At 37.5% G+C, this 26,371-nt stretch overlaps 1 protein-coding gene across 1 annotated transcript in view; it reads left to right on the plus strand.

Annotated features, from left to right (window-relative positions):
* Positions 1-21,503: 21,503 nt before the first annotated feature.
* The window catches only part of MAP3K2 (mitogen-activated protein kinase kinase kinase 2), a 36,676-nt gene continuing 31,808 nt past the window's right edge, over positions 21,504-26,371 (plus strand). The window contains exon 1 of the mRNA XM_007461303.1: positions 21,504-21,604. Within this exon, the coding sequence (XP_007461365.1) occupies positions 21,598-21,604 (7 nt within the window). The 5' untranslated portion in view covers positions 21,504-21,597. The remainder of the gene's footprint in view (positions 21,605-26,371) is intronic.

The raw sequence follows: 26,371 nt of genomic DNA on the forward strand, positions 1-26,371 counted from the left end.
AAAGTAAGCCTTCTTTTTTTTTTTTTTTTTTTTTGCATGTGAATGTCTAGTTTTCCCATCACCCAAATGTTTTAAAACTGTTCTTTCCCTGTTACATAGTCTTGGCACCCTTGTCAAAAGTTATTTGACCAAATATACAAGGTTTAATTCTGGACTCTATTCCATTGGTCTTTATGCCAGCACCACATGTTGTTTTGATTACTGTAACTTTGTAGTGCGTTTTGAAATCAGGAAGTGTGAGTCTTAAAAACTGTTCTTTCCCTGTTACATAGTCTTGGCACCCTTGTCAAAAGTTATTTGACCAAATATACAAGGTTTAATTCTGGACTCTATTCCATTGGTCTTTATGCCAGCACCACATGTTGTTTTGATTACTGTAACTTTGTAGTGCGTTTTGAAATCAGGAAGTGTGAGTCCTCCTATTTCTTTTTCAGGATTGTTTTGGCTATTTGGCATCCTTTGAGATTCCTTATGAACTTTTGGATGGGTTTTTCTATTTCCACCAAAAAAAAAAAATCATTGGGATTTTGATAAGGATTGCATTGAATATGTAGATCACTTTGGATAGTATTGACATCTTAGTATTAAGTTTTCTCATCCATGAACATGGGATGTGTTTCCATTTATTTATGTCTTCTTTTTTTTGTGTGTGGTATGTGGGCCTCTCACTGTTGTGGCCTCTTCCGTTGCGGAGCACAGGCTCCAGATGCACAGGCTCTGGACATGCAGGCTCAGCGGCCATGGCTCACGGGCCTAGCCGCTCCGCAGCATGTGGAATCTTTCCGGACCGGGGCATGAACCCATGTCCCCTGCATCGGCAGGCGGACTCTCAACCACTGAGCCACCAGGGAAGCCCTATTTATGTCTTTTTATTTCAGCAGCATTCGGTAGTTTTCATTATATAAGTCTTTCACTGCCTTGGTTAAGTTAATTTCTAAGTATTTTATTCTTTTTGATGCTATTGTAAATGGAATTTTCTTAATTTCATTTTCAGATTATTCATAGTGTATAGAAATGTAACTGATTTTTGTGTGTTGATCTTGTATCCTGCAGTGTTGTTGAATTTATTAGCTCCAGCACTCTGTGTGTGTGTGTGTTTGTGTGTGTGTACAGTCTTTAGGTATTTCTACATATTTCTACATATAAGATCATGTCACCTTCAAACATTTTACTTATTTCATTCCGATTTGGAAGCCTGTTTCTTTTCATGCCTAATTGCTCTTACTACAACTTCCAATGCTATGTTGAATAAAAGTGGCAAAGTGGGCATCTGTGTCTTGTTCCTTATCTGAACCAGGAAAAGCTAAGGGGAAATGCTTTCAGTCTTTCACAGTTGAGTATGATGTTGGGTATAGGTTTTTCTTATATGATCTTTATTATGTTTAGGAAGTTTCCTTCTGTTGCTAGTTTGTTGAGTGTTTTCATCATGAAAGAGTATTGAATTTTGTTAAATGCTTTTTCTGCATCAGTTGAGATGTTTGTGTGTTTTTTCCCTTTCCTTCCACTGATATGATATATTACATTGACTTTTCAATGTAATATGTTGAAATTGAACCATCCTGCCTTTTAATAATCCATCCCACTTGGTTGTGATGAATACTCCTTTTAATATGTTGCTTAGTTTGGTTTCCTAGTACTTTGTTGAGGATTTTTGCATCAGTATTCATAAGAGGCACTTGGTCTATAGTTTTCCTGTAAGGGCTTTGTCTGGTTTTGGTATCAGGGTAATATTGGCCTCATCCAGTGAGTTAGGAAGTTTTCCTTCCATCTGGATCTGGGCTTTTTCTTATAAATTTATATATTTATTTATTTAATTTTTGGCCACGTTGGGTCTTTATTGCTGTGCGTGGGCTTTCTCTAGTTGTGGCGTGTGGGGGCTCCTCTTCATTGCAGTGCATGGGCTTCTCATTGCGGCGGCTTCTCTTGTTGCGGAGCACAGGCTCTCAGCATGCAGGCTTCAGTAGTTGCAGCACATGGGCTCAGTAGTTGTGGCTCGCAGGCTCTAAAGCACAGGCTCAGTAGTTGTGGTGCATGGGCTTAGTTGCTCCGCGGCATGTGGGATCTTCCCGGACCAGGGCTCAAACCTGTGTCCCCTGCATTGGCAGGCAGATTCTTAACCACTGTGCCACCAGGGAAGTCCCTGGGCTTCTCTTGCTTGGAGGGTTTTTTTGGCAATGCCACGTGGCATGTGTGATCTTAGTTCCCCAACCAGGGATCAAACCCTTGCACCCCCTGCAGTGCAGCATGGAGTCCTAACCACTGGACTGCCAGGGAATTCCCTGATCCTTTTTATTTCTGTAATGTTCCCTCTTTCATTTTTGATTCTAGTTATTCGAATCTTTTCTTTTTTCTTAGTCTAGCTAAAGATTTGTCCATTTTGTTGATCTTTTCGGAGAATCAACTCTTGGTTTTATTGATTTTTCTCTGTTGTTTATCTTTTCTCTATTTTGCTTCTCTCTGCTGTGATCTTTATTATTTCTTTCCTTTTGCTAGCTTTAGGTTTAGTTTGTTCTTTTTTTAGTTCCTCAGGATGTAGAGTTAGGTCGTTGACTTGAAATCTTTTATTTTTTAAAAAAAATTTGTTTATTTAATTTCTGGCTATGTTGGGTCTTTGTTGCTTGGTGAGCGGAGGCTACTCTTCGTTGCAGTCTGCGGGCTTCTCACTGCGGTGGCTTCTCTTGTTGCAGAGCACGGGCTCTAGGCGTGTGGGCTTCAGTAGTTGCAGCATGCAGGCTCAGTAGCTGTGGCTCGTGGGCTCTAGAGCACAGGCTCAGTAGTTTTGGTGCACGGGCTTAGTTGCTCCATGGCATGTGGGATCTTCCAGGAACAGGGATGGAACCTGTGTCCCCTGCATTGGCAAGTGGATTCTTAACCACTGTGCCACCAGGGAAGTCCCTTGAAATCTTTTTTTTTTTAATGTGTGCGTTTACAGCTGTAAATTTCTCCCTTAGCATTACTTTTACTGCATCCCAAAAGTGTTGGTATGTTGTGTTTTTATTTTCACTTGTTTCTGGATATTTTCTAATTTCCCTTATGATTTCTCCTTTGACTTCTTTGGCTGATTAAGAGTTTGCTGTTTAATTTCTACATATTTGTGACTTTTCCAGTTTTCCTTCTGCTATTGATTTCTAGTTTCATTCATTGTACTTGGAAAAAATATTTTGAGTTCAATCTTACTAAATTTTTAAGACTTTTTTGTGGCCTAACATATGATCTATCCTAGAGAATATTCCATGTGGAGTTGAGAAGAATATATATTCTGTTTTGGGGTGGAGTGTTCTGTATATGTCTGTTAGGTCTAATTGCTCTTACTGCTGTTTAAGTCTTCTGTTTGCTTATTGATCTGTGTGGTTCTATCCATTATTGAAAGTGGGGTATTGAGTGAACTGTTGTTATTGTTTAAGTATGTCTGTTTTTTTCTTCAATTCTATCAGTTTGCTTTATATATTTTGGAGCTCTGATGTTTATCATTGTTATATTTTTTTCATGAATTGACCCTTTTGTTAGTGTTTAATGTTCTTTTTTGTCTCTTGTAACAATTTTTTTTTTTTTGTGATACGTGGGCCTCTCACTGCTGTGGCCTCTCCTGTTGTGGAGCACAGGCTCCGGACGCGCAGGCTCAGCGGCCATGGCTCACAGGCCCAGCCGCTCCACGTCATGTGGGATCTTCCTGGACCAGGGCACGAACCCGTGTCCCCTGCATCGGCAGGCGGACTCTCAACCACTGCGCCACCAGGGAAGCCCTCTTGTAACAATTTTTGACTTACAGTCTATTCTGTTTGATATTAGTATAGCCACTCTGGTTTTCTTCTGTTTCTATTTGCATGGAATATCTTTTTCTGTCCTTTCACATTAAACCTATTGTGTTGTTAGATCTAAAGTGAGTCTCTTGTAGACAGCATACAGGAGCATCATGCTTTTCAAATTCGTTCTGCCAATCTGTGCCTGTTGATTGGAATGCTTAATTACTTTACAGATAAAGTAATTACTGATAGAGAAGGCATTTTATTTGTTTTTTGTATTTTTTTGTCCCTCATTTCCTCCATCTCTGCCTATCTTTGTGTTTAGTTGATTTTTCTGTAGTGACGCAGTTTGATTTTTCTCACCTTTTTTTTTTTAATCTAGATTCTGTTGTGTGTGTGTGTGTGTGTGTGTGTGTGTGTGTGTGTGGGGTTACCATGAGGTTGCATATAACATCCTAAAGTTATAACAGTTGGCTTTGAATTGAAATCAACTTAACTTCAATCTCATATGAAAACTCTATTTCTATATAGCTCTGTTCATTCCTGTTTATTGTTAGTGTCACAAATTACATTTTTATACATTGTGTTCCCATTAACGTAGATTTAAAATTATTTTTGTGCATTTGCCTTTTATATCCTGTAGAAAATAAAAAGTGAAGTTACAGACCAATATTGCAGTAATGCTGGTTTTTATATTTGCCCATGTATTTACCTTTACGGGAGGTCTTTATCTTCATATATCTTAGAGTTACTGTCTAGTGATTTTTCATTTGAACATGAAGAAATTCCATAGCATTTCTTGTAGGGCAGTACTAATAGTAATGAACTTCCTTAGCTCTTGGTAGATACAGAATTCTTCGTTGGCATTTTTTTTCTTTTAGCACTTTTAATGTATTATCCCAACGGCCTTGTGGCCTCCACAGTTTCTACTGATAATCTTTTTGAGGATCTACATAACGAGTGACTTTTCTCTAGCTGCTTTCAAGATTCTCTCTGTCTGTCAGCAGTTTGATTATATTGTGTCTTGGTTTGTCCTACTTGGAATTTATTGAACTCCTTGGATTTGTAAATTCATGTCTTCTATCACATTTGGCAAGTTTTTGGCCATTACTTCTTCAGGTAATCTCTCTGCCCCTTTCACTCTCTCTTCTTCTCAGACTCCTATAATGTTTATATTGATATATTGGTCTGCTTGGTGGTGTCCCATAAGTTCCTTAGGCTCTGTTCACTTTTCTTTATTATATTTTTCTATTCCTCAGCCTTGATAATTTCAAATGTTCTATATTTAAGTTTGCTGATTTGTCTTTTTACTCAAGTCTACTGTTGAACCCCTTTATTTTATTCTTCAGCTCTGGAATTTCTGTTTGGTTCCCTTTTGTAATTTCTTTTTGTTGATAATGTAATTTTGTTTATATATTATTTTCCTTGTTTCTTTTTTTTTCTTTGTGTTTTCTTTTAGCTTTTTAAACATATTTAGGACAGTTGTTTTAAAGTCTTTATCCAGTAAGTTCATTAACTATGCTTCTCTAGGGCTGGTTTTGCCACTTTAGTTTTCTTCCTTTGAATGGGCCATGTTCTCCTTTTTTTTTTTTTTGTATGCTCTGTCATTTTTTGTTGAAAATTAATCATTTGAAAAAACGATCACTTCTCCCTGCCTTTGCAGACTTGTTCTGTGTCTGTCAGACCAGTCTTTCACTAATAAGCCGAGTGTACTTTGGGGCTTATGATCAGCCCAGTGTGAAGGCTTTTTGTCTTCTCAGGCCTTTTCTGGGCATACCTTTTGCTAAATCTCCCTGTGACTTCTTCATTTCCCCCATATCCACAACTGCATTTTTTTTTTTTTAATGCTGATCCTAGTCTCTCTACCATTAACCTCCGTTGGAGGTTAATGGGGTCCCATTGTGCCACATCTTGTACCCCAAACTCTGACCTTTCTGCTATATCTGACACTTCTTTTTGAAAAAAAATTTATTTATTTTGGCCACACCACATGTGTGGTCTTAGTTCCCTGACCTGCACCCCCTGCAGTGGAAGTGCAGACTCTTAACCACTGGACTGCCAAGGAAGTCCCCACAATTGCTTTTAAAGGTCTTAAATTTCCAAAGAATCTTCCCCTTGAATCTTCTCCTCAGGGCCCTAGATGATCTGTTGTATGTATCATAATCTCTTGTTCCAGGCATTTGCAGGTCTGTAGGCCCCCTGCAGTTTACCCACATAGTACTGGCATCTTTTCCATCTGAGTTCTGAGTTAGGTACAACAGAGAGCAGTCAGTCCTTCAAGCAGCTCCCAGCAGCTTAGAGCACTGCAAAGAAATTTGCTTTGTTCCCTCTAGTTTGGGGGAGGGATTTGGGAACCAGGCTGTTTGCTCTAGACCAAGACTGTGTAGGGAGGGGGTGGAGCAAGGTCAAGTAAAAATGCCACAAAATTTGTTTCTATTTTGAATGTAGCTTTTACTTGATTAGATATTTACTTGGTTGTTGTAGTCGTTTAACTGTTTTCCAGAGCTCCTATTTCACCAGCTTCCGGCTGATTTTAAATGTTCTGTGGGGGAATAAGGGCTTGGAGCTTCATAGTCCATTATGTTGCTGATGTCACTCCTGAGTATCTTATTTCCTTATATTGCCTAATAATAGTCTACTGTATAGATAGATCACATTTTTCTTATCAGTTCCTCAGGTGATGGACATTTGGGTTGGTTCCACTTTTTACTCCTATAAATAATGCTGCAGTGAACCCATTCAGTTTTGACGGAAAGGCACTATGCATCAAAAATGTCCTCTCCATTTTATGAAACTTAAGTAATAACATATTAAATAGAAGTGTAAATATTTTAAATATACTTTAAAGATTTAAAGTATGTAAGTATATATGTATAGGCAGAATGGCATTTGTATTGTTAGAATGGCATCACTTTATAGCTCATACATCTCTGTTTAGTTAGTATTTTATTTTTGTCTGGAAATATCAATCAACATTTACAGAAATATAAAAAGTTAATTTTTGCCTCTTTGTTAATTATCTATTCTGCATAAGAAGTTTTCTCAAAATTCAGGGGTTTAAAACAGCAAGCATTTGTTATCTCACAGTTTATGTGGAGCAGGAATCACAGCACAGCTTACCTGGGTACTTTTGGCTCTGGATTCCTTACAAGGCTGTAGTGAGTTTTTTGGCCATGCTGTAGTCATTTTAAGGCTCACCTGGCGTGTGACCTGCTTCCTCATTCATTTGTCTGTTGGCAGGCTTAAGTCCCTGTTGGATGTTGGGCGAGATATTGTTTCTTTGCCATGTGAGCCTTTCCATAGGGCAGCTTACAGAATGTTGTCTGGCTTTCTTCAGAGGGTGCTACTGAGAGAGAGAGAGCAAGATTGAAGTCAGTCTTGTAACCTGATTTCAGAGACGACATCTCATCATTTTTTCCTGTTCTTTTTGTTGAAAAGAGAATCACTAGGTCCAGTTGTGCTTAGCAGGAGGACATTACACAAGAACATGAATATAAGTTTTCAGTATTCCACCTTGTTGAAGTGAATGCTTATAATTGAGGTTTTGGACAGTGAGGAACACTGTGATATAAAGGCTCTTCCCTAGTCTAAGCCTAAATGATATTAGATAAAGACCTTAGATAGGTTGTGAGTGACATGAAATGTGTGGTCAGTGTAAATTATTTTGTTTGGAAAGCTTCAGAAGATTATAGAGTGTTAATGATATTTCAATATAAATTATAGTTTTCATTTTTAGCATATATTTTTGTGGGTTTAGTGTTTTAGAAAGTTGTTTGAATTATTGAGTTTCAGAAATAGGTTACTTTGATTTAAGAATATTTTGATTAGATCCTGGAATGAGAATGATTCCAGGACAAAGGATATATTTTGGAAAATAAAGCCACATACAATCAAAATTTTAAAAAACTTTTTTACGTGATACATAGAATATAGGTCATCTTTGCTTAGACTGAATCTTTATAGGCTGAAATGTCATGAGATGCTCTCAATTTACTGTCAGCTTCTCGTACACCACTTTCATAGATCTCATTTAACTTGTAATTTATTCATATCAGGACAGAGTCTTCTAATCATTAGTTTCCTATAAACGTGAAAGTCATTAAAATCTTGTTAGAACAGTTTAACAAATTTAGATTGAGTACCAGTTTTGACTGTCGTTTGTTGGTGAGGATAAAGAGTTACATAACATTTGGTTTGATCTCAGTGAGTTCATGCGGATGGGGGTGTGCCTAATTATAATGAAATGCACTTTAAATAATTAGTTGTAGTACAGTATGGCAAAATACTGTCACACAGTTGGGTTTTTCTTACCTATATTTTAGTGACATATCTCTGTTAACATGCATGACACTACAGCAGTGTCTTTTCCTCTTTATTGGTCCATGGGCTTTTTGAGTGTGGAGTGCAAAACTGTCTTACTAATGTCTTGCTCATTTTCTTATAGTGTATTTGTGTAGACCTTTTTTCCCCTGTTCTTTTATTATTATTTTTTTCCCTGTTCTTTTAGATTTAGTTTTCTATCTTTGCAAGCTAACTTCTCCCCCACCTCCCACTTTTTTGCTTTCTGTCTTTCATTCTAAAATACTCAGCGCCTTCTATGAGCCAGGCACTGTCCTGTGCATAGGAGAATCAGTAATCAACCATATCAATAAAGTCTCTGTTCTTAAGGCTCTTGTGTGCTATTGGGTGTGGAGATACAATAAGTAAGTAAATTAACTAAATTAAAAGTATTTTTGTATCATGATAAGTTCTATCAAGAAGCAAAAATAGGATGATGTAAAAAAATAATTGAGTGAGTGGGAGAAATGTTTTATATTGGATGGTCAGTAGACATGAGCAGCCGTTTAAGGACTTGGGGAAAGACTCTTAGATGTAGAAAAAGCAAGTGCAGAGGCCTTAAGTTGGGTGTTGTGAATTGAACAAAGTCAAATTGGTTATGCACAATTACTGTGTTCTTTTAGGTAAATAAAAGTAGCTACCAATCAATGAAGTTAAGTGAAGATCAGCTGCTTCCTTGTAATCTATTGGTTTATAATGAAAGTAAACCTTAGACTAAATTCTGCCAAATATAATAGACTTTTATTTTGCCAACATTTATTAGCAAGCAACTTCAAAAATAGTAAGTGCCATTTGCTTTGTAAACATGTTAAACTTCCCAACTTTCTGTGCTTAAGGTACTTCAGCCATACCTTGCATGAAAGATTCACTTGATATATAGATGCAACAAAATTGTAGAGGCTGGAGTTGGTTAATCTTATTGGTGGCATCAAATAACCAGAATCCTCAAAATGAATGGCTGACCTTGGCACTATCTTTAAGAATATAGGCTTTTACAGAAATAAACCAACACACCTACAGTCAGTTAATCTTCGACAAAGGAGGCAAGAATATACAGTGGGAAAAAGACAGTCTGTTCAGCAAGTGGTGTTGGGAAAACTGGACAGCTGTATGTAAATCAATGAAGTTAGAACACACCCTCACACCATACACAAAAATAAACTTAAGATGGCTTAAAGACTTAAACATAAGACATAACACCATGAAACTCCTATAAGAGAACACAGGCAAAACATTGTCTGACATAAATCATACCAATGTTTAGGTCAGTCTCCCAAGGCAATAGAAATAAAAGCAAAAATAAACAAATGTGACCTAATCAAATGTATACGCTTTTGCACAGCAAAGGAAACCATAAACAGAATGAAAAGACAACCTATGGACTGGGAGAAAATATTTGCAAATGATGCAACCTACCAGTGTTTAATTTCCAAAATATACAAACAGCTCATACAGCTCAATAACAAAAAAAGAAACAACCCAATCAGAAAGTGGGCAGAAGACCTAAATAGACATTTCTCCAAAGAATACACGTACAGATGGCCAACAGGCACATAAAAAGATGCTCAAATTGCTAATTATTAGAGAAATGCAAATCAAAACTACAATGAGGTACCACCTCACACCGGTCAGAATGGCCATCAGTAAAAAGTCTACAAATAACAAATGCTAGAGAGGGTGTGGAGAAAAGGGAACCCTCCTACACTGTTGGTGGGAATGTAAATTGGTGCAGCCACTATGGAAAACAGTATGGAGTTCCTTAAAAAACTAAAAGTAGAATTGCCGTATGATCCAGCAATCCCATTCTTGGACATATATTGGGACAAAAAGATGCATGCACCCCAGTGTTCATAGCAGCACTATTTACAATAGCCAAGACATGGAAACAACCTAAATGTCCATTGACAGATGAATGGTTAAAGAAGATATGGTATATATGCACACTGGAATACTACTCAGCCATAAAAAAGAGTGAAATAATGCCATTTGCAGCAACATGGATGGACCTAGAGATTATCATATTAAGTGAAGTAAGTTAGGCAGAGAAAGACAAATATCATGTGATATTACTTATATGTGGAATCTAAAATGTGACACAAACGAACATACTTAACGAAACAGAAACAGGCTCACAGTCATAGAAAACAAACTTGTGGTTACTAAAGGGGAAAGGCGGTGGGGAGGGATAAATTAGGAGTTTGGGATTAGCAGACTCAAGCTAATCTATATAAAATAGATTTTAAGAAATGTTCTGTATAGCACAGGGAACCATAATAAACTATATTCAGTATCCTGTAATAAACCAAAAGAATATGAAAAAGAATATGTATATATATGTATAACTAAATCCCTTTGCTGTACACCAGAAACTAGCTTTGTAAATCAACTATAATTCAATAAAAACATTCTAAAAATTTTAGAGAGTAAAGAATATGGGCTCTTATACGTTGTTCATGCAAGACTAGAGGAGTGTTTCTTTGGTATTTTAGCCCGCCTACTTATTTGAACCCCACCAGTTTCATGAATGAAAACTCATTTCTAATATCTTTCATGCCAGTTAATAACCACCAAAACACACATGCACATTTTTATCATTTATTATGCAAATAATAAAGGCTCTGATGTTGGGAATAAAAGGAAAAAGGATAGCAGAGACAGTAGTAACTGGAATGTAGCCTTTCTGAATAAATAGTAACTGTGCATATTCCAATTTTGTCAGTTGACCTAATAATGGTCTTTATAGCATTGTTTCCCTCTAGTACAGGATCCAGTCTAGGGTCAGGATGGATTAAGTTGCCATGTCTCTTTACTCTCCTTGAATCTACAACATTTCCATAGCCCTTCTTTGACTTCTATCTCACTGGCATTTCTGAGGAGTGCAATCTCCCTTTTTGTTTAAATACAATGTTTCTTATTTTTTATTTGTCTAAAGTTTCTTTATGAATTGTATTTAGGTTATACATTCTCAGAAAACTGCTTAGTTTACGTTGTGTCCTTCTCAGAGTATCACATCTAGAGACACAGGATGTTCATCCATCCTTTATATGTGATGTTAATTTTGATCACCTCATCAAGGACTTGCCCAAATTCTCCACTGTATACTTACTGACTCCATTAAATTTGGTAGAGTGAAGATATCATAGAGTGTAAGGAGAAGACACAGACCATAATGAACATATACAACAAAGTTCTTGTATCTAAAATTTTAAAATGTGCAAAATACGTAAGCAGTCATTTTACAAAAGAGGATATCAAAGTGGCCAGTAAACCAATGAAAATGGTACTCAGCATCATGAATCATCAGATAAATGTAAGTTAAAACTATAGTGAGATATTATACAACCACCAGAATGACTAATAGTGTTGCTGAGGATGTGGAAGAACTGGAACTCTCTTACATTGCTTACAGGATCAATATATTTAACACAATCACTTTGAAGAAATGTTCGGCCATAACTGCTAAAGCTAACTATATGCATGTCTTAGAGATCTAGCAGTTCCCTCCTTGGGTATATATCCAACAGAAATATGTGTTTATGTTTACCAAAAGGCATGTTCAAAGAGGTTCATAGAAGTTTTATTTGTAATAGCCAGTAACTGGAAACAACCTTCGTGTCCATCAGTAGTAGAATGGGTAAATTAGTTGAGGTATAGGCTTATAATGGAATATTACACAGCAATGAAAGTGAACAAAATACTCATACAGATAATGTGGAGGAATTTCAGAGACATAAGATATCAAGTGAAAATAAATACAGGGAATTCCCTGATGGTCCATTGGTTAGGACTCCATGCTTTCACTGCCAGGGTCGTGGGTTCAGTCACTGGTTGGGGAACTAAGATCCTGCAAGCTGCACAGTGTGGCAAAAAAAAAAAAAAAGAAAAGAAATACAAAGTTTGTCTTGTATGATTCAACTAACATGAAATTTTAAAAGGCAAAACTAATCTATGGCAATAAATGTCAAGATGATGGTTACCCTTGTGGGGAAAGGGTGACTGGGAATGGGTACAAAGGAGCCTTTATGGGTCCCGGAAATGTCTATATTTTTATCTGTTTGTTGGTTATGTGGGTAAATGCATATGTAAAATGTATATTTAAAATTTGTTCACTTTAGGTAAGTTCTGCATTCAAAAACTAAGGGTGGTAGGTAGAAAATGATGTTTATACCTTTGTTCTCTTCTAAGAGTTTTATAGATTTAGCTTTTCCATTTAGTCTTTGATCCATTTTGAATTAATTTTTACATATCATTTGAGGTAGGGGTCCAACTTCATGCTTTGGCATGTGGATATCCAGTTGTCCAGCACCTGTTATTGAAGACTGTTCTTTCCCCCATTGTCTTGGCACCCTTGTCAAAAATCATTTGACTATAGATGTTTGGGTTTATTCCTGGACTCTCAATTCTATTCCACCAGTCTCTCTCCTTATGTCAGTACCCCCACTATAATTTTATAGTTATTTTTAAAATGAGGAAGTGTGAGTCCTCCAACTTAACTTTCCTTTTTCAATATTGTTTTGGCTCTTCAGGGTCTCTTGTAGCTCCATATGAATTTAAAGATCAACTTTTCCATTTCTGCAAAGAAAGGCCATTGGAATTTTGATAGAGGATTTTGATAGAGATTGCATTGAATCTGTAGATCACTTTTTTTTTTAGAGTATAATTGCTTTACAGTGGTGTGTTAGTTTCTGCTTTATAATGAATCTGTAGATCACTTTGAGAGTTTTGTCACCTTAAAAATATTTTGTTCCAATCCATGAACATGGGATGTCTTTCTGTATATTTAGATCTGTTTCAGTTTCTTTCAATAATGTTTTATTGTTTCCAGTGTATAAGACTTTTTGTTATTCTTTTGATGCTGTTATAAATGGAATTTATTTCTAAATTTTATTTCTGTATTGTTCAGTGCTAGTGTATAGAAATACAACTGATTTTTCAGTGTTGATCTTGTATCCTGCAACTGTGCTGAACTCATTCATTAGCTCTAATATTGTTTTTGTGAACTTCTTAGATTTTCTGTATACAAGATTGTCAACTGCAAATAGGGATAGTTTTGCTTCTTATCCAGTCTGGATTCCTTTGATTTCATTTTCTAGCCTCATATTCTGACTAGGACCTCCAGTACAATATTAAATATGAGCGGCAAGACTGAACATCCTTGCTTGTCCCTGATCTTAGGGGGCACATATGCAGTTTTTCATCATGAAGTATGATGTTAGCTGTGGGTTTTTCATGGATCCCCTTTATCAGCTGGAAGAAATTTCCTTTTCTTCCTAGTCTTTTGAGTAGGCAGTTGGATTTTGGTACTTGCATTTTCTTTGTCTGTTGAGATGATCATGTATCTTTCTGTCTTTGATTCTATCAGTGTGGTTTATTACATTGATTTTTGTATGCTGAACCTACCTTGCTTTTGTGGGATATATCCTACATGTTCATGCTGTAGAGTACCCTTTTTTTTTTTTTTTTTTTTTGTGATACGCGGGCCTCTCACTGTTGTGGCCTCTCCCGTTGCGGAGCACAGGCTACGGATGCGCAGGCTCAGCGGCCATGACTCACGGGCCCAGCCGCTCCGCGGCATGTGGGATCTTCCCGGACCGGGGCACGAACCCGTGTCCCCTGCATTGGCAGGTGGACTCTCAACCACTGCGCCACCAGGGAAGCCCTAGAGTCCCCTTTTTTAATGTTCTGGATTAGGTTTGCTCGTATTTTGTTGAGGATTTTTCTATATTCACGAAGTTATCAATCTGTAGTTTTCTCTTGTAACGTGTTTGTCTGGTTTGGTTATCAGAGTAATACTAGGTTCGGTATTTTTTTTTTTTTAATAATTGGTGGTAATTCTTTCTTAAATGTTTGAAGCCATCTATCTGGGCTAGGACTTCTTATTTGTGAAAAGTTTTTAAATTTCTAATTCAATCTCTTTATTTCATCCAGGTGATCTAATCCATTGATATACAGTTCTTCATAGTATTTCCTTATCCTTTTTATTTCTGTAAGGTTGGTAGTAATTCTCCTTTAATTCCTGAGTTTAGATATTTATATCTTCTCTCTTTCTTTCCTTGGTTAATCTAGCTAAAATTTTGTCAATTTTATTGATCTTTTCAAAGAACCATTGTTTCATTGATTCAAAAAATTTCTATTGTGTTTTTATTTTTTTGGTTTATTTCCACTTCTAATCCTTATTGTTTCTTTCCTTCTACTTGCTTTGGGTTTAACATGCTCATCCTTTTTTGGTGTTTTAAGGTAGAAGTTTAGTCTATTGATTTGAGATTTTTTTTTTTTAAATATAAACACTAACAGTTACAAATTTCTCTTTCTCTCTCTCTCTCTCTCTCTCTCTCTCTTTTTTGGAGAGGGCCATGCTGCCTGGCTTGTGAGATCTTAGTTCCCCCACCAGGGATTGAACCCAGGCCATGGCAGTGAAAGTGCTGAGTCCTAACCACTGGACTGCCAGGGAGTTCCCAACAGTTATAAATTCATCTTTAAGTTTTACTTTAGGTGTATCCAATAATTTTGAGTATGTTTTGTTTTTATTTTCATTCTTCTCAAAGCATTTTCTAATTTTCCATGTGACTTCTTTTTCGTTCCGTTGGTTCTTTAGGAATGTGTTGTTTAATTTTCACATATTTGTAAATTCCCCAAATTTCCTTCTATTATCAGTTTCTCATTTCATTGCACTGTTGTCAGGGAACATACATCATATTTCTTAAATCTATTTATACTTGCTGAGATAAGTTTTATTGCCTAACAAGTGGTCTGTCCTGGAAAATGTTGCACATGTATTTGAGAAAAATGTGTATTTTTCTGTTTTGTGGTTGAGTGTTCTATAGATATAGTGCTCTATATCTATATAGCATTATTTTATCTGTATAGCATGTTGTAGCATTATTTAAATCTTCGTTTTTTCATTGATTTTCTGTTTACTTGTTTTATCCAGTATTGAAAATGAGACATTGAAATCTCCGACTGTCATATTTGAATTGTTTATTTCAAGTCTGTTTTTTTTTCCCATGCATTTTGAGAGTCTGTTTTTAGGTGCATACATGTTCATAATGACTATATCTTGTTGATAAGTTGGCAATTTTTTCACTATAAATGTCCTTCTTTGCCACTAATAATGATTTTGTAATATATTCTTTTTTTATATTTAATAATTATTTGTTATTTATGGTTATAGGAAACAAATTTTACACAAATTTGCATACATGTTTTGTTGCTGTAATATATGAGAGACCAATCAATAAAAGACTGTCAAGCATAAAAATATCAATGTATAACGTCAGGGTAAAATTCTGTGGGGGAAGTGAAATGGAAATATAATTTCAGGGAGTAAAAGGAATGATGTAAAATGTCTGATTGTTAAAGAGCTTGTCTTGTACTTTTAAAATGGATGATGGTGGCTCTCACATCATAATAATGCTTTTTTCCCCCCCAACATCTTTATTGGGATATAATTGCTCTACAGTGGTGCATTAGCTTCTGCTGTATAACGAAGTCGGCCATACATATACACATACCCCATATCCCCTTCCTCTTGTGTCTCCCTCCCACCGTCCCTATCCCACCTCTCTAGGTGGTCACAAAGCACCAAGCTGATCTCGCTGTTCTATGCAGCTGCTTCCCACCAGCCATCCATTCTACATTTAGTAGTGTGTAATGTCCATGCCACTCTCTCACCTTGTCCCAGCTCACCCCTCCCCGTCCCTGTGTCCTCAAGTCCACTCTCCCATCTGTGTCTTTATTCCTGTTCTGCCCGTAGGTTCTTCAGAACCTTTTTTTTTTTTAAGATTCCATATATATGTGTTAGCATACAGTATTTGTTTTTCTCTTTCTGACTTACTCGGTATGACAGACTCTAGGTCCATCCACCTCACTACAAATAACTCAATTTCGTTTCTTTTTATGGCTGAGTAATATTCCATTGTATATATGTGCCATATCTTCTTTATCCATTCATCTGTCGATGGACATTTAGGTTGCTTCCATGTCCTGGCTATTGTAAATAGTGCTGCAGTGAATACTGTGGTACATGACTCTTTTTGAACTATGGTTTACTCAGGGTATATGCCCAGTAGTGGGATTACTGGGTCGTATGGTAGTTCTATTTGTAGTTTTTTAAGGAACCTCCATACTGTTCTCCATTGTGGCTGTATCAATTTACATTCCCACCAACAGTGCAAGAGGGTTCCCTATTCTCCACACCCTCTCCAGCATTTATTGTTTGTAGACTTTTTTTTTTTTGTAAATTTTTTTTGGCTGTGTTGGGTCTTCGTTTCGGTGCGAGGGCTTTCTCTAGTTGCGGCAAGTGGGGGCCACTCTTCATCGCGATCCGTGGGCCTCTCACCATCGCGGCCTCTCTTGTTGCGGAGCACAGGGTCCAGACGCGCAGGCTCAGTAGTTGTGGCTTACGGGCCCAGTTGCTCCGCGGCATGTGGGATCTTCCCAGACCAGGGCTCGAACCCATGTCCCCTGCATTGGCAGGCAGATTCTCAACCACTGTGCCACCAGGGAAGCCCCATTTGTAGACTTTTTGATGATGGCCATTCTGACTGGTGTGAGGTGAAACCTCATTGTAGTTTTGATTTGCATTTCTCTAATGATTAGTGATGTTGAGCATCCTTTCATGTGTTTGTTGACAATCTGTATATCTTCTTTGGAGAAATGTCTGTTTAGGTCTTCTGGCCATTTTTAGATTTTTGTTTGTTTTTTTAATATTGAGCTGCATGAGCTGCTTGTATATTTTGGAGATTAATCCTTTGTCAGTTGCTTCATTTGCAAATATTTTCTCCCATTCTGAGGGTTGTCTTTTCGTCTTGTTTATGGTTTCCTTTGCTGTGCAGAAACTTTCAAGTTTCATTAAGCCCCATTTGTTTATTTTTGTTTTTATTTCCTTTTCTCTAGGAGGTGGGTCAAAAAGAATCTCGCTGTGGTTTATGTCATGGAGTGTTCCTCCTATGTTTTCCTCTAAGAGTTTTATAGTGTCTGGCCTTATATTTAGGTGTTTAATCCATTTTGAGTTTATTTTTGTGTATGGTGTTAGGGAGTGTTCTAATTTTATTCTTTTACATGTAACTGTCCAGTTTTCCCAGCACCACTTATTGAAGAGGCTGTCTTTTCTCCATTGTATATTCTTGCCTCCTTTATCAAAGATAAGGTGACCATATGTGTGTGAGTTTATCTCTGGGCTTTCTATCCTGTTCCATTGATCTATCTTTCTGTTTTTGTGCCAGTACCATACTGTCTTGATTACTGTAGCTTTGTAGTATAGTCTGAAGTCAGGGAGCCTGATTCCTCTAGCTCCGTTTTTCTTTCTCAGGATTGCTTTTGCTATTCGGGGTCTTTTGTGTTTCCATACAAATAGTACAATATTTTGTTCTAGTTCTGTGAAAAATGCCATTGGTACTTTGATAGGGATTACACTGAATGTGTAGATTGTTTTGAGAGGTATAGTCATTTTCACAATGTTGATTCTTCCAATCCAAGAACATGGTGTATCTCTCCACCTGTTTGTATCATCTTTAATTTCTTTCATCATTGTCTTATAGTTTTCTGCATACAGGTCTTTTGTCTCCTTAGGTAGGTTTATTCTTAGGTATTTTATTCTTTTTGTTGCAGTGGTAAGTGGGAGTGTTTCCTTAATTTCTCTTTTAGATTTTTCGTCATTAGTGTATAGGAATGCCAGAGATTTCTGTGCATTAATTTTGTATCCTGCTACTTTACCAAATTCACTGATTAGCTCTAGTAGTTTTCTGGTAGCATCTTTAGGATTCTCTATGTATAGTACCATGTCATCTGCAAACAGTGACAGTTTTACTTCTTCTTTTCCAATTTGGATTCCTTTTATTTCTTTTTCTTCTCTGATTGCTGTGGCTAAAATTTCCAAGACTGTGTTGAATAATAGTGGTGAGACTGGGCAACCTTTTCTTGTTCCTGATCTTAGAGGAAATGGTTTCAGTTTTTCACCGTTGAGAACGATATTGGCTGTGGCTTTGTTATATATGGCCTTTCTTATGTTGAGGTAAGTTTTCTCTATGCCTACTTTCTGGAGGGTTTTTATCATATACGGGTGTTGAATTTTGTCAGAAGCTTTTTTTGTATGTATTTTGATGATCATATGGTTTTTCTCCTTCAGTTTGTTAATATGGTGTATCACATTGACTGATTTGCGTATATTGAAGAATCCTTGCATTCCTGGTATAAACCCTACTTAATCAGGGTGTATGATCCTTTCAGTGTGCTGTTGGATTCTGTTTGCTAGTATTCTGTTGAGGATTTTTGCATCTATGTTCATCAGTGATATTGGCCTGTAGTTTTCTTTCTTTGTGACATATTTGTCTGGTTTTGGTATCAGGATGATGGTGGCCTTGTAGAATGAGGTTGGGAGTGTTCCTCCCTCTGCCAAATTTTGGAATTTTGAGAAAGATAGGTGTTAGCTCTTCTCTAAATGTTTGATAGAATTTCCCTGTGAAGCCATCTGGTCCTGGGCTTTTGTTTGTTGGAAGATTTTTAATCACAGTTTCATATTCAGTGCTTGTGTATAATGTATTCTATTTTGTCTGCTATTAGTATAGCTAGGTCTCCTTTGGCTACTGTTTGCATGGTATATCTTTTTACAGTCTTTTACTTTCAACCTGTTTTGTGCCTGAATCTATAGTGTCTGATGTAGACAGCATATAGTTAGATCTTGTTTTTTAACCTAGTCTGCTAATCTCTGCCTTTTAACTGGTTTGTTCATTCCTCTTATATTTAATATAATTACACATAAGGTAATATTACATCTGCCATTTTATGTTTGTGTTCTGTGTTTTGTATCTTTGTTGTTGTTGTTGTTCCTCATTCCTCCATTATTGCCTTCTTTGTGTTAAATAGATATTTTGTTGTGTGCTATTTTAATTCTCTCATTTCTTTTGCCATTTTAAAAAATGTATTCTTCAGTCATTGACCTGGGGATTAAAATTAACATCTCAACTTAAAACAATGTAGTTTGAGTTAATGCCACTTAAGTAAAGTGGCATACAAAACTTTCCTTTTAACTCCATCTCTCCTCTTTCCTTTGTACTATACAAAGGGAAATTTGTGTATATTGTTGTACAAATTATATCTATATATTGTACACCCAACAACACGCTTATAGTTATTGCTTTATACAGTTTCTTTAAACTTGTCTATTAATTTCCTTCTGCTGTTTGTATAGAAGAGAGTTAACATAGCCTCACTGCTTATCCTTGGAATGAACTGCTTATCATTGGCTGGCATCTGAGAACTTGTATTTCAGGAGAGTTCCCAGCTGCCTAACTGATAAGAATGGCTTATTGTGCCTAAGCTGCTTATACAAACAATATAGTTTATGCTGAACACTTGCTTTTCATCTGGGAATCTGGAAGTTTTGTATGTGTCTAGTTAGTCTGACATCTAGGCTTTCTCAGGGTCAGTTTCTGTTGATTGCTTTTTCTCTGTGTATGGACTAATATCTTTGTATGTCTCATTGTTTTCTTGAAAACTGGACATTTAAAATATTATAATGGGCCACCTCTGGGAATCAGATTCTTCTCCCTCCCCAGTGGTTTTTTCTTTGTTTGTTTGTTTGTTTTTTTGGCTGTGCCACACAGCATGCCGGATCTTAGTTCCCTGACCAGGGATTAAACCTATGCCCCCTGCATTGGGAACATGGAGTCTTAACCCCTGGATCATCAGAGAAGTCCCCTCCCCAGTGTTTTTTGTTTATTGTTATTATTTGTTTGTTGACATTTCAGAACTCACTTTTTAAAGTCTGTATTCTTTGTCATATATGGTCACTGAAGACTGCTCTTAGTTTAGCTGTCATCTAATGATTAGACAGAGATTTCCTTAGGTACTTGGAACAGATAAGTCTCAAGTCTTTGAGTGGTTTTCTGTGTGTGTTGGGGCTGGTCTTTAACATTCTCCCAGGCATTTACAACTCCACCTCATCCTTTACTTACTGCTACACAGAGCCTCAGAGTTAGCCAGAGGTGAAAGCCGAGAGCCTTCTTAGGCCTTTCTTGAGTAAGCAACAGCCTTGGGCATTTGTGTACCTTCTAGAGTCCCAGGAGTCTGTTGGAGCTTCTCACAGTTCCCTGTTGACATCTCATTTCTCAGCTTTTCTTAAAATTTTTTTTCTTAACCTATTGTTTGCCCAACTATTTTCCCCTTCCTCAGACAGTTGACATATGTTGTCCCTGATTGATGTCAGCAAACACTCCAAGTTCTTTGCAATGGAAAAGCTTTGAGTCAGGTTAAATAAAGGCAGCCTTTCAAATGGGGTCTATCAGCCAACCATTAGGTAGGTCAAATAATGACAGTTTTTTTGGAATCAGACTTTGAAGGCATTCCAGTTCCATTCTGCCTTTTCCAGTTGCTGCCAGGCTGCTCATTTTCATGGTGACTGTGGGCTGTTCGTTTACATTGCTACTTTGGAGCTGGGAGTAAGGGGCAGGAAGATAGGAATAGGGAAGGTCAGAATGCCACAAGCTTCTCTCTTTTTACTGTGACTCCTAAATGCTGCCCAGATTGCTGCAAACTTTTGGTTAGTTCCTTTTTGTTGATTGTGATAATATTTTCTTTTATGGAGATTTGTAGGCTTTTACTATTTTGTTGATGTCTCTAAATATGACATTTGCCACTCAATCTTTATATCTGCCATTGCCCTGTGGGAACTTAAGTTTTGTTTTTGGTTTTTTTTTGATATTTATTTATTTATTTTTGGCTGCATCACGTCTTAGTTGCGGTGTGCGAGCTTTTCTCTAGTTGTGATGCACGGGCTCCAGAGCACGTGAGCTCAGTAGTTGTGGCATGCCAGCTTAGTTGCCCCACTGCATGTGGCATCCTAGTTCCCCTACCAGGGATCAAACCCGTGTCCCCTGCATTGGAAGGTGGATTCTTTTTTTTTTTTTTGCGGTACACGGACCTCTCACTGTTGTGGCCTCTCCCATTGCGGAGCCCAGGCTCCGGACGTGCAGGCTCAGCAGCCATGGCTCACGGGCCCAGCTGCTCTGCGGCATATGGGATCTTCCCAGACCAGGGCACGAACCCGTGTCCCCTGCATCAGCAGGCGTACTCTCAACCACTGCACCACCAGGGAAGCCCCCAGAAGGCGGATTCTTATCTACTGGATCAATAGGGGAGTTCCGGAACTTGAGTTTATTAGATTATCTCTTAAGTTTTTTGACTCTCAAAAATTGTTTTGTTTTGTTTTGCTTTAGCTTTGATAGATAGGAACCTGAAAAATACTGAGGTAAATTTAATTTAAAATAATAATAATTTTCAGTTCCTTCTCAATAACTGAATATCTGGAAAAAAGAAAGCACTTCTCCCCAGCAAAATGTGTAAAGTATTAATATTGTACATTCACATTAGTGTTATTTATACTGACTTTTTTCTTTTTGTGGCTACCTCTTCTGTTTCTTCGTCTTATTAACGTGTTCATCTTTTTATGTTCTTAGGCAATAGAGAATGCTGATGAGAGAACCATTTCCCTAATTTTCAAATAGTCAAGCTGGTTGCCATGATGGGTGAGTTCCAACTAAAAGCATTTCTCATCTATAATTAAAGGATAAAATGGGAGGGAAAACTTTTTCTCTGTGTGTATGATAAGCTTTTTATGAAGAAATTTTTTGATTAAGTAGATTTTTTTTTTTTTTTTTTTTTTTTTTTCTTGCGTTATGCGGGCCTCTCACTGTCGTGGCCTCTCCCATTTGCGGAGCACAGGCTCCGGACGCGCAGGCTCAGTGGCCATGGCTCACGGGCCCAGCCGCTCCGCGGCATGTGGGATCTTCCCGAAACGGGCCACGAACCCGCGTCTCCTGCATCGGCAGGCGGACTCTCAAGCACTGCGCCACCAGGGAAGCCCTGATTAAGTAGATTTATGTAATATTTTACATTTAATTTACTTAATAGATTTTCAATTAAAGCACTTTTTGTGTTAACTTTTACCGTTTTGGGATACCCAGTTTATGCAGGACATAGTATGGACATTCAAAATAAACTGTTAAGATGGATTGTGATTTTCTTAGAACTTGATGGCCAGAGAGAATACTTGGTAAAGAAACCTGACTTTTAAAGATTGAATAAATGCTGAAGAATGAATTGTTATAATTACTCAACAGTGTAATAATATAGATAGGCTAAAGAAAATCGCTGCATAAAAATAATAAATCATAAAACTTTATAAAAGAATAGAGCAGTAAATCATTGGTGCTTGAAGAGGATATGTTTTACAACTCTTGTGAATTTCCTATGGTGTCATAATGTTAATGGAAAGAGAGGCTAATGTATGGGAATGGATTGCGGGTGTTCAGTTTATATATCATTTTGTTTTCTTCTTTACTCTCTTTTCTTTCTTTTCTTTTCTTCTCTTTTCTCCTTGGGGTTGAGCATTCCAATGTGAGGCAGGGATTGGACAGTGAAACACTAGAAAGAAATGGAGCAACTGGCCTGTCCTATCTTAAATGGGGAAAAATGGACTGGGTAGTTGGAAGCTAAGGTTTTAAACTTAGACCAGTATCTTATAACGGTATCTTAATGCTGACATGTATTTGCCAGTGTTTGTCTTTGTCACACTTTTCCTACCACTTGCTTAACAAATGTATCAATATTAGTCACTCGGATTTCCCTGGTTGGTGCAGTGGTTAAGAATCTGTCTGCTGGGGCTTCCCTGGTGGCGCAGTGGTTAAGAATCCACCTGCCAATGCAGGGGACATGGGTTCAAGCCCTGGGCCGGGAAGATCCCACATGCTGCAGAGCAACTAAGCCCATGCTCCACAACTACTGAGCCTGTGCTCTAGAGCCCACAAGCCACAACTACTGAGCCCGTGAGCCACAACTACTGAAGCCCATGCGTTTTAGGCCCGGTGCTCTGCAACAAGAGAAGCCACTGCATTGAGAAGTCTGTGCACCACAACGAAGAGTAGCCCCCGCTCGCTGCAACTAGAGAAAGCCTGTGTGCAGCAACGAAGACCCAACACAGCCAAAAATAAATAAATTAACTAAAAAAAAATATATTGGTCACTCGTATATGTATATACATGACATTTAGGCCAAGGAACTTTAATTTGTCTGTGTTCTTTAGTGGAAGGGCTAGCACACTTTCAGTGTGTCTACTCGTGGTAAGTGTGTAAAACAAACCTCCACCTTCCTACTTTCTAAATTTCTCTTCTACTGTCTCTTTTATTTATTTATTTAATTTTTTTTATTTTTGGCTGCGTTGGGTCTTCATTGCTGCATGCAGGCTTTCTCTAGTTGTGGCAAGTGGGGGCTACTCTTCGTTGTGGTGCACCGGGTTCTCATTGCGGTGGCTTCTCTTGTTGTGGGGCATGGGCTCTAGGCGCGTTGGCTCAGTAGTTGTGACTCGCCAGCTCTAGAGTGCAGGCTCAGTAGTTGTGGCACATGGGCTTTGTTGCTCTGCGGCATGTGGGACCTTCCCGGACCAGGGCTCGAACCTGTGTCCCCTGCATTGGCAGGCATATTCTTAACCACTGTGCCACCAGGGAAGCCCTACTTTCTCCTTTTTAAACCATGAGTGCAGTGCCATCATGTGGTCCAAATTCTCCACTTTTGTCACCTTCGCCTCCAATTCCAAACTGGATATCCTTTTACTGAATTCATACCAACTTTTCATTTTTGTTGCTCTCACTTGCAGTCTGAACTTTATATTAAATTGATTTACACCATACTTCTCAAATGATACTTATGGTATGCAAAGAACAGTCATTGCTTAAAAACATGTACAAAGCTAGTCACAAGAAACTGAATATTTAAGTGTGTCACAGATATTTGAATTTTTGATTGAAGATTTTCTCCTGTAGTTTTAAAGTAAAATAAGAATATAAGATATCAAATTAAACATTTCTGATAAATTTTTTATTTGAAATTATTTCCCAAGTATTTTCCCGTTTGCTGCTCAACTCACTGTCCTTTTAACGTGTGTCAGAAATACACTGCTTCTCCTGTGTGACTGTTGGTCAGGCTCTGGGATCCTTCAAGCATCCTCTCTGCCATTTGGATCAACTCATGATCCTATGACGTTTGTAACCTGTCTAATTTCCCTAGTACCTGTAACCACCATAGAGATTCTTAATAGAGTAAAACAGTCTAGGAATAGTTAGAACAGTGCTTGTAGTGTATGTTCACCACTTTGCTTGATCCTTTGGGGATTTGTTAGCTTACATCTTATCAAAAGTAAGTTACCTACTGGGTACTAATTTACCACCTGATTCTCCTTCATTCCAGAAAAAGAAGGAATTCAATTAAGTAACCCTTCAGTTGTATGTCATCTCCCTAAGAAGTTACTTTTATTCAAATGGCTCTCTTTACTTTTTTACATGTACTATAGAAAATGGTATTCATTTTTTTAAACAAGGAAGTTAGTATATGTAAATGTGATAAGATATTTAAGCCAGAGCCTTCCCAGGCATTTATTTATTTTGGTGTTATAATATTAAACATGTAATGTTAAACATTAAATATTGTGAAAATGCCTAAATTCAAGTGTTTAATGAAGAAAATAAAGCATAGATATGTTTAAGAGTTTTCCTTTCCCCATTATAGAAGTAAGGGTCTTACTTTGCTTAAGGAGGTTACATCAGATAATTTTATTCCAGTTCAGATCATTTTCAACTTATTATTTTCCTGAGGGAGGATTAATTTTTATCAATAAATGACATAGGGCTTCCCTGGTGGCACAGTGGTTGAGAGTCCGCCTGCTGATGCAGGGGACACGGGTTTGTGCCCCAGTCCAGGAAGATCCCACATGCCGCGGAGCGGCTAGGCCCGTGAGCCATGGCTGTTGAGCCTACACGTCCGGAGCCTGTGCTCCGCAATGGGAGAGGCCACAACAGTGAGAGGCCCACATACCGCAAAAAAAAAAAAAAAAAAAAAAAAAAAAGACATAACCTGGCTTGGACCCATATACAGTACACATATTGTGATTACATTATACCCATCTGGCTCAGTTACTGTTTGGCTAAGCTAATATTATGTAGAAATTTTATTTTACAAAGAATACTTTGTGAAGGATTAAAATTTTCTCCAGACCTGGAAAGCTTTCTCCAAAACCTTTGGAGCCATTATTTTAATTTTAATATGCAAGTTTTTTCACTGTAGAACAGAATATATTGAGTGTTATAAAAAATTAACACGTTAGAGAAGTCAGCTCTTTGTGTGTTTGAAAGACGGATGAAGCCATTGACTTGCCACATTCTTTTTAATGATCTCCCTTTACAGGATAAAGCATGTTTTAATTACTACTGCTCTGGAACATAAATTATTCTTCACCAAAACGCTTACATTTTAAAATGTAAGCTGTAAAGTCCCTCAGTTCCTTTATTTACCAATTGTTGATTATCATTAGTAGAGTTGATATACTAGTGAAAATCAATTAAATTGTCTCTGAAGTTTTCCAGAGGTCATATAATTGACATTACTAGGAGGCTCATGCTTATAGTCTTAGAAAGAAATCTTTGATGTGTTTGGAAGAGATTAAAAGTTCATGGTTGGGCTTCCCTGGTGGTGCTGTGGTTGAGAGTCCGCCTGCCGATGCAGGGAACACGGGTTCGTGCCCCGGTCTGGGAAGATCCCATATGCCGCAGAGCGGCTGGGCCCGTGAGCCATGGCCGCTGAGCCTGCGCGTCCGGAGCCTGTGCTCCGCAACGGGAGAGGCCACAACAGTGAGAGGCCCGCCTACCGCAAAAAAAAAAAAAAAGTTCATGGTTCATGATCCTTTTATTCAGTTTTATAGTTTTATGGATTCATTACTTTTGCATTGATACCTTTTAAGTTGTTAGTGGCTGAGACCATTAAATAGTTTGTCTGTTAAATGTAGTCTTGTTGAACCTTATGGTGAAGAAGTTAAAAAAAAAACACTTCCAAGTATCAGTAGGTCTTCATCCACCGATAAAGCGTTTCTTTGTTTCTGACTTGAAGTATTGATGAAAGAGAAAAACTCTAAAAGGCATTCCATACTTTGAACATAAATGTTAAATAATGATGGTATTTATAGAAAGTTGTTTATATTTTCCCCATTTGTTTTAATTAAGATTTTAGATGTCTTGTTGATGTTTTGTTTAGGAGTGAGAAAAGAATTTGTCCTAACAGGGCTGTTTTGACCCATATGCTAGCATGTTACATCATTAGAAGCATCAGAATGATTTTACTTGCTTTATAAATGTCTCGTGTGAACACCTATGCAAGTAAGATGGCAAGTGCTTGAGTCTAGTGCAGTTTTAATGTTACTTGTCTTCAGTTTTTAAATAACTAAATTTTTATTTCACCAAAAGAGCAGG

This window comes from Lipotes vexillifer, unplaced genomic scaffold (assembly GCF_000442215.2).
Source record: "Lipotes vexillifer unplaced genomic scaffold, Lipotes_vexillifer_v1.1 scaffold158, whole genome shotgun sequence".
In the NCBI taxonomy this organism is placed as follows: domain Eukaryota; kingdom Metazoa; phylum Chordata; class Mammalia; order Artiodactyla; family Lipotidae; genus Lipotes; species Lipotes vexillifer.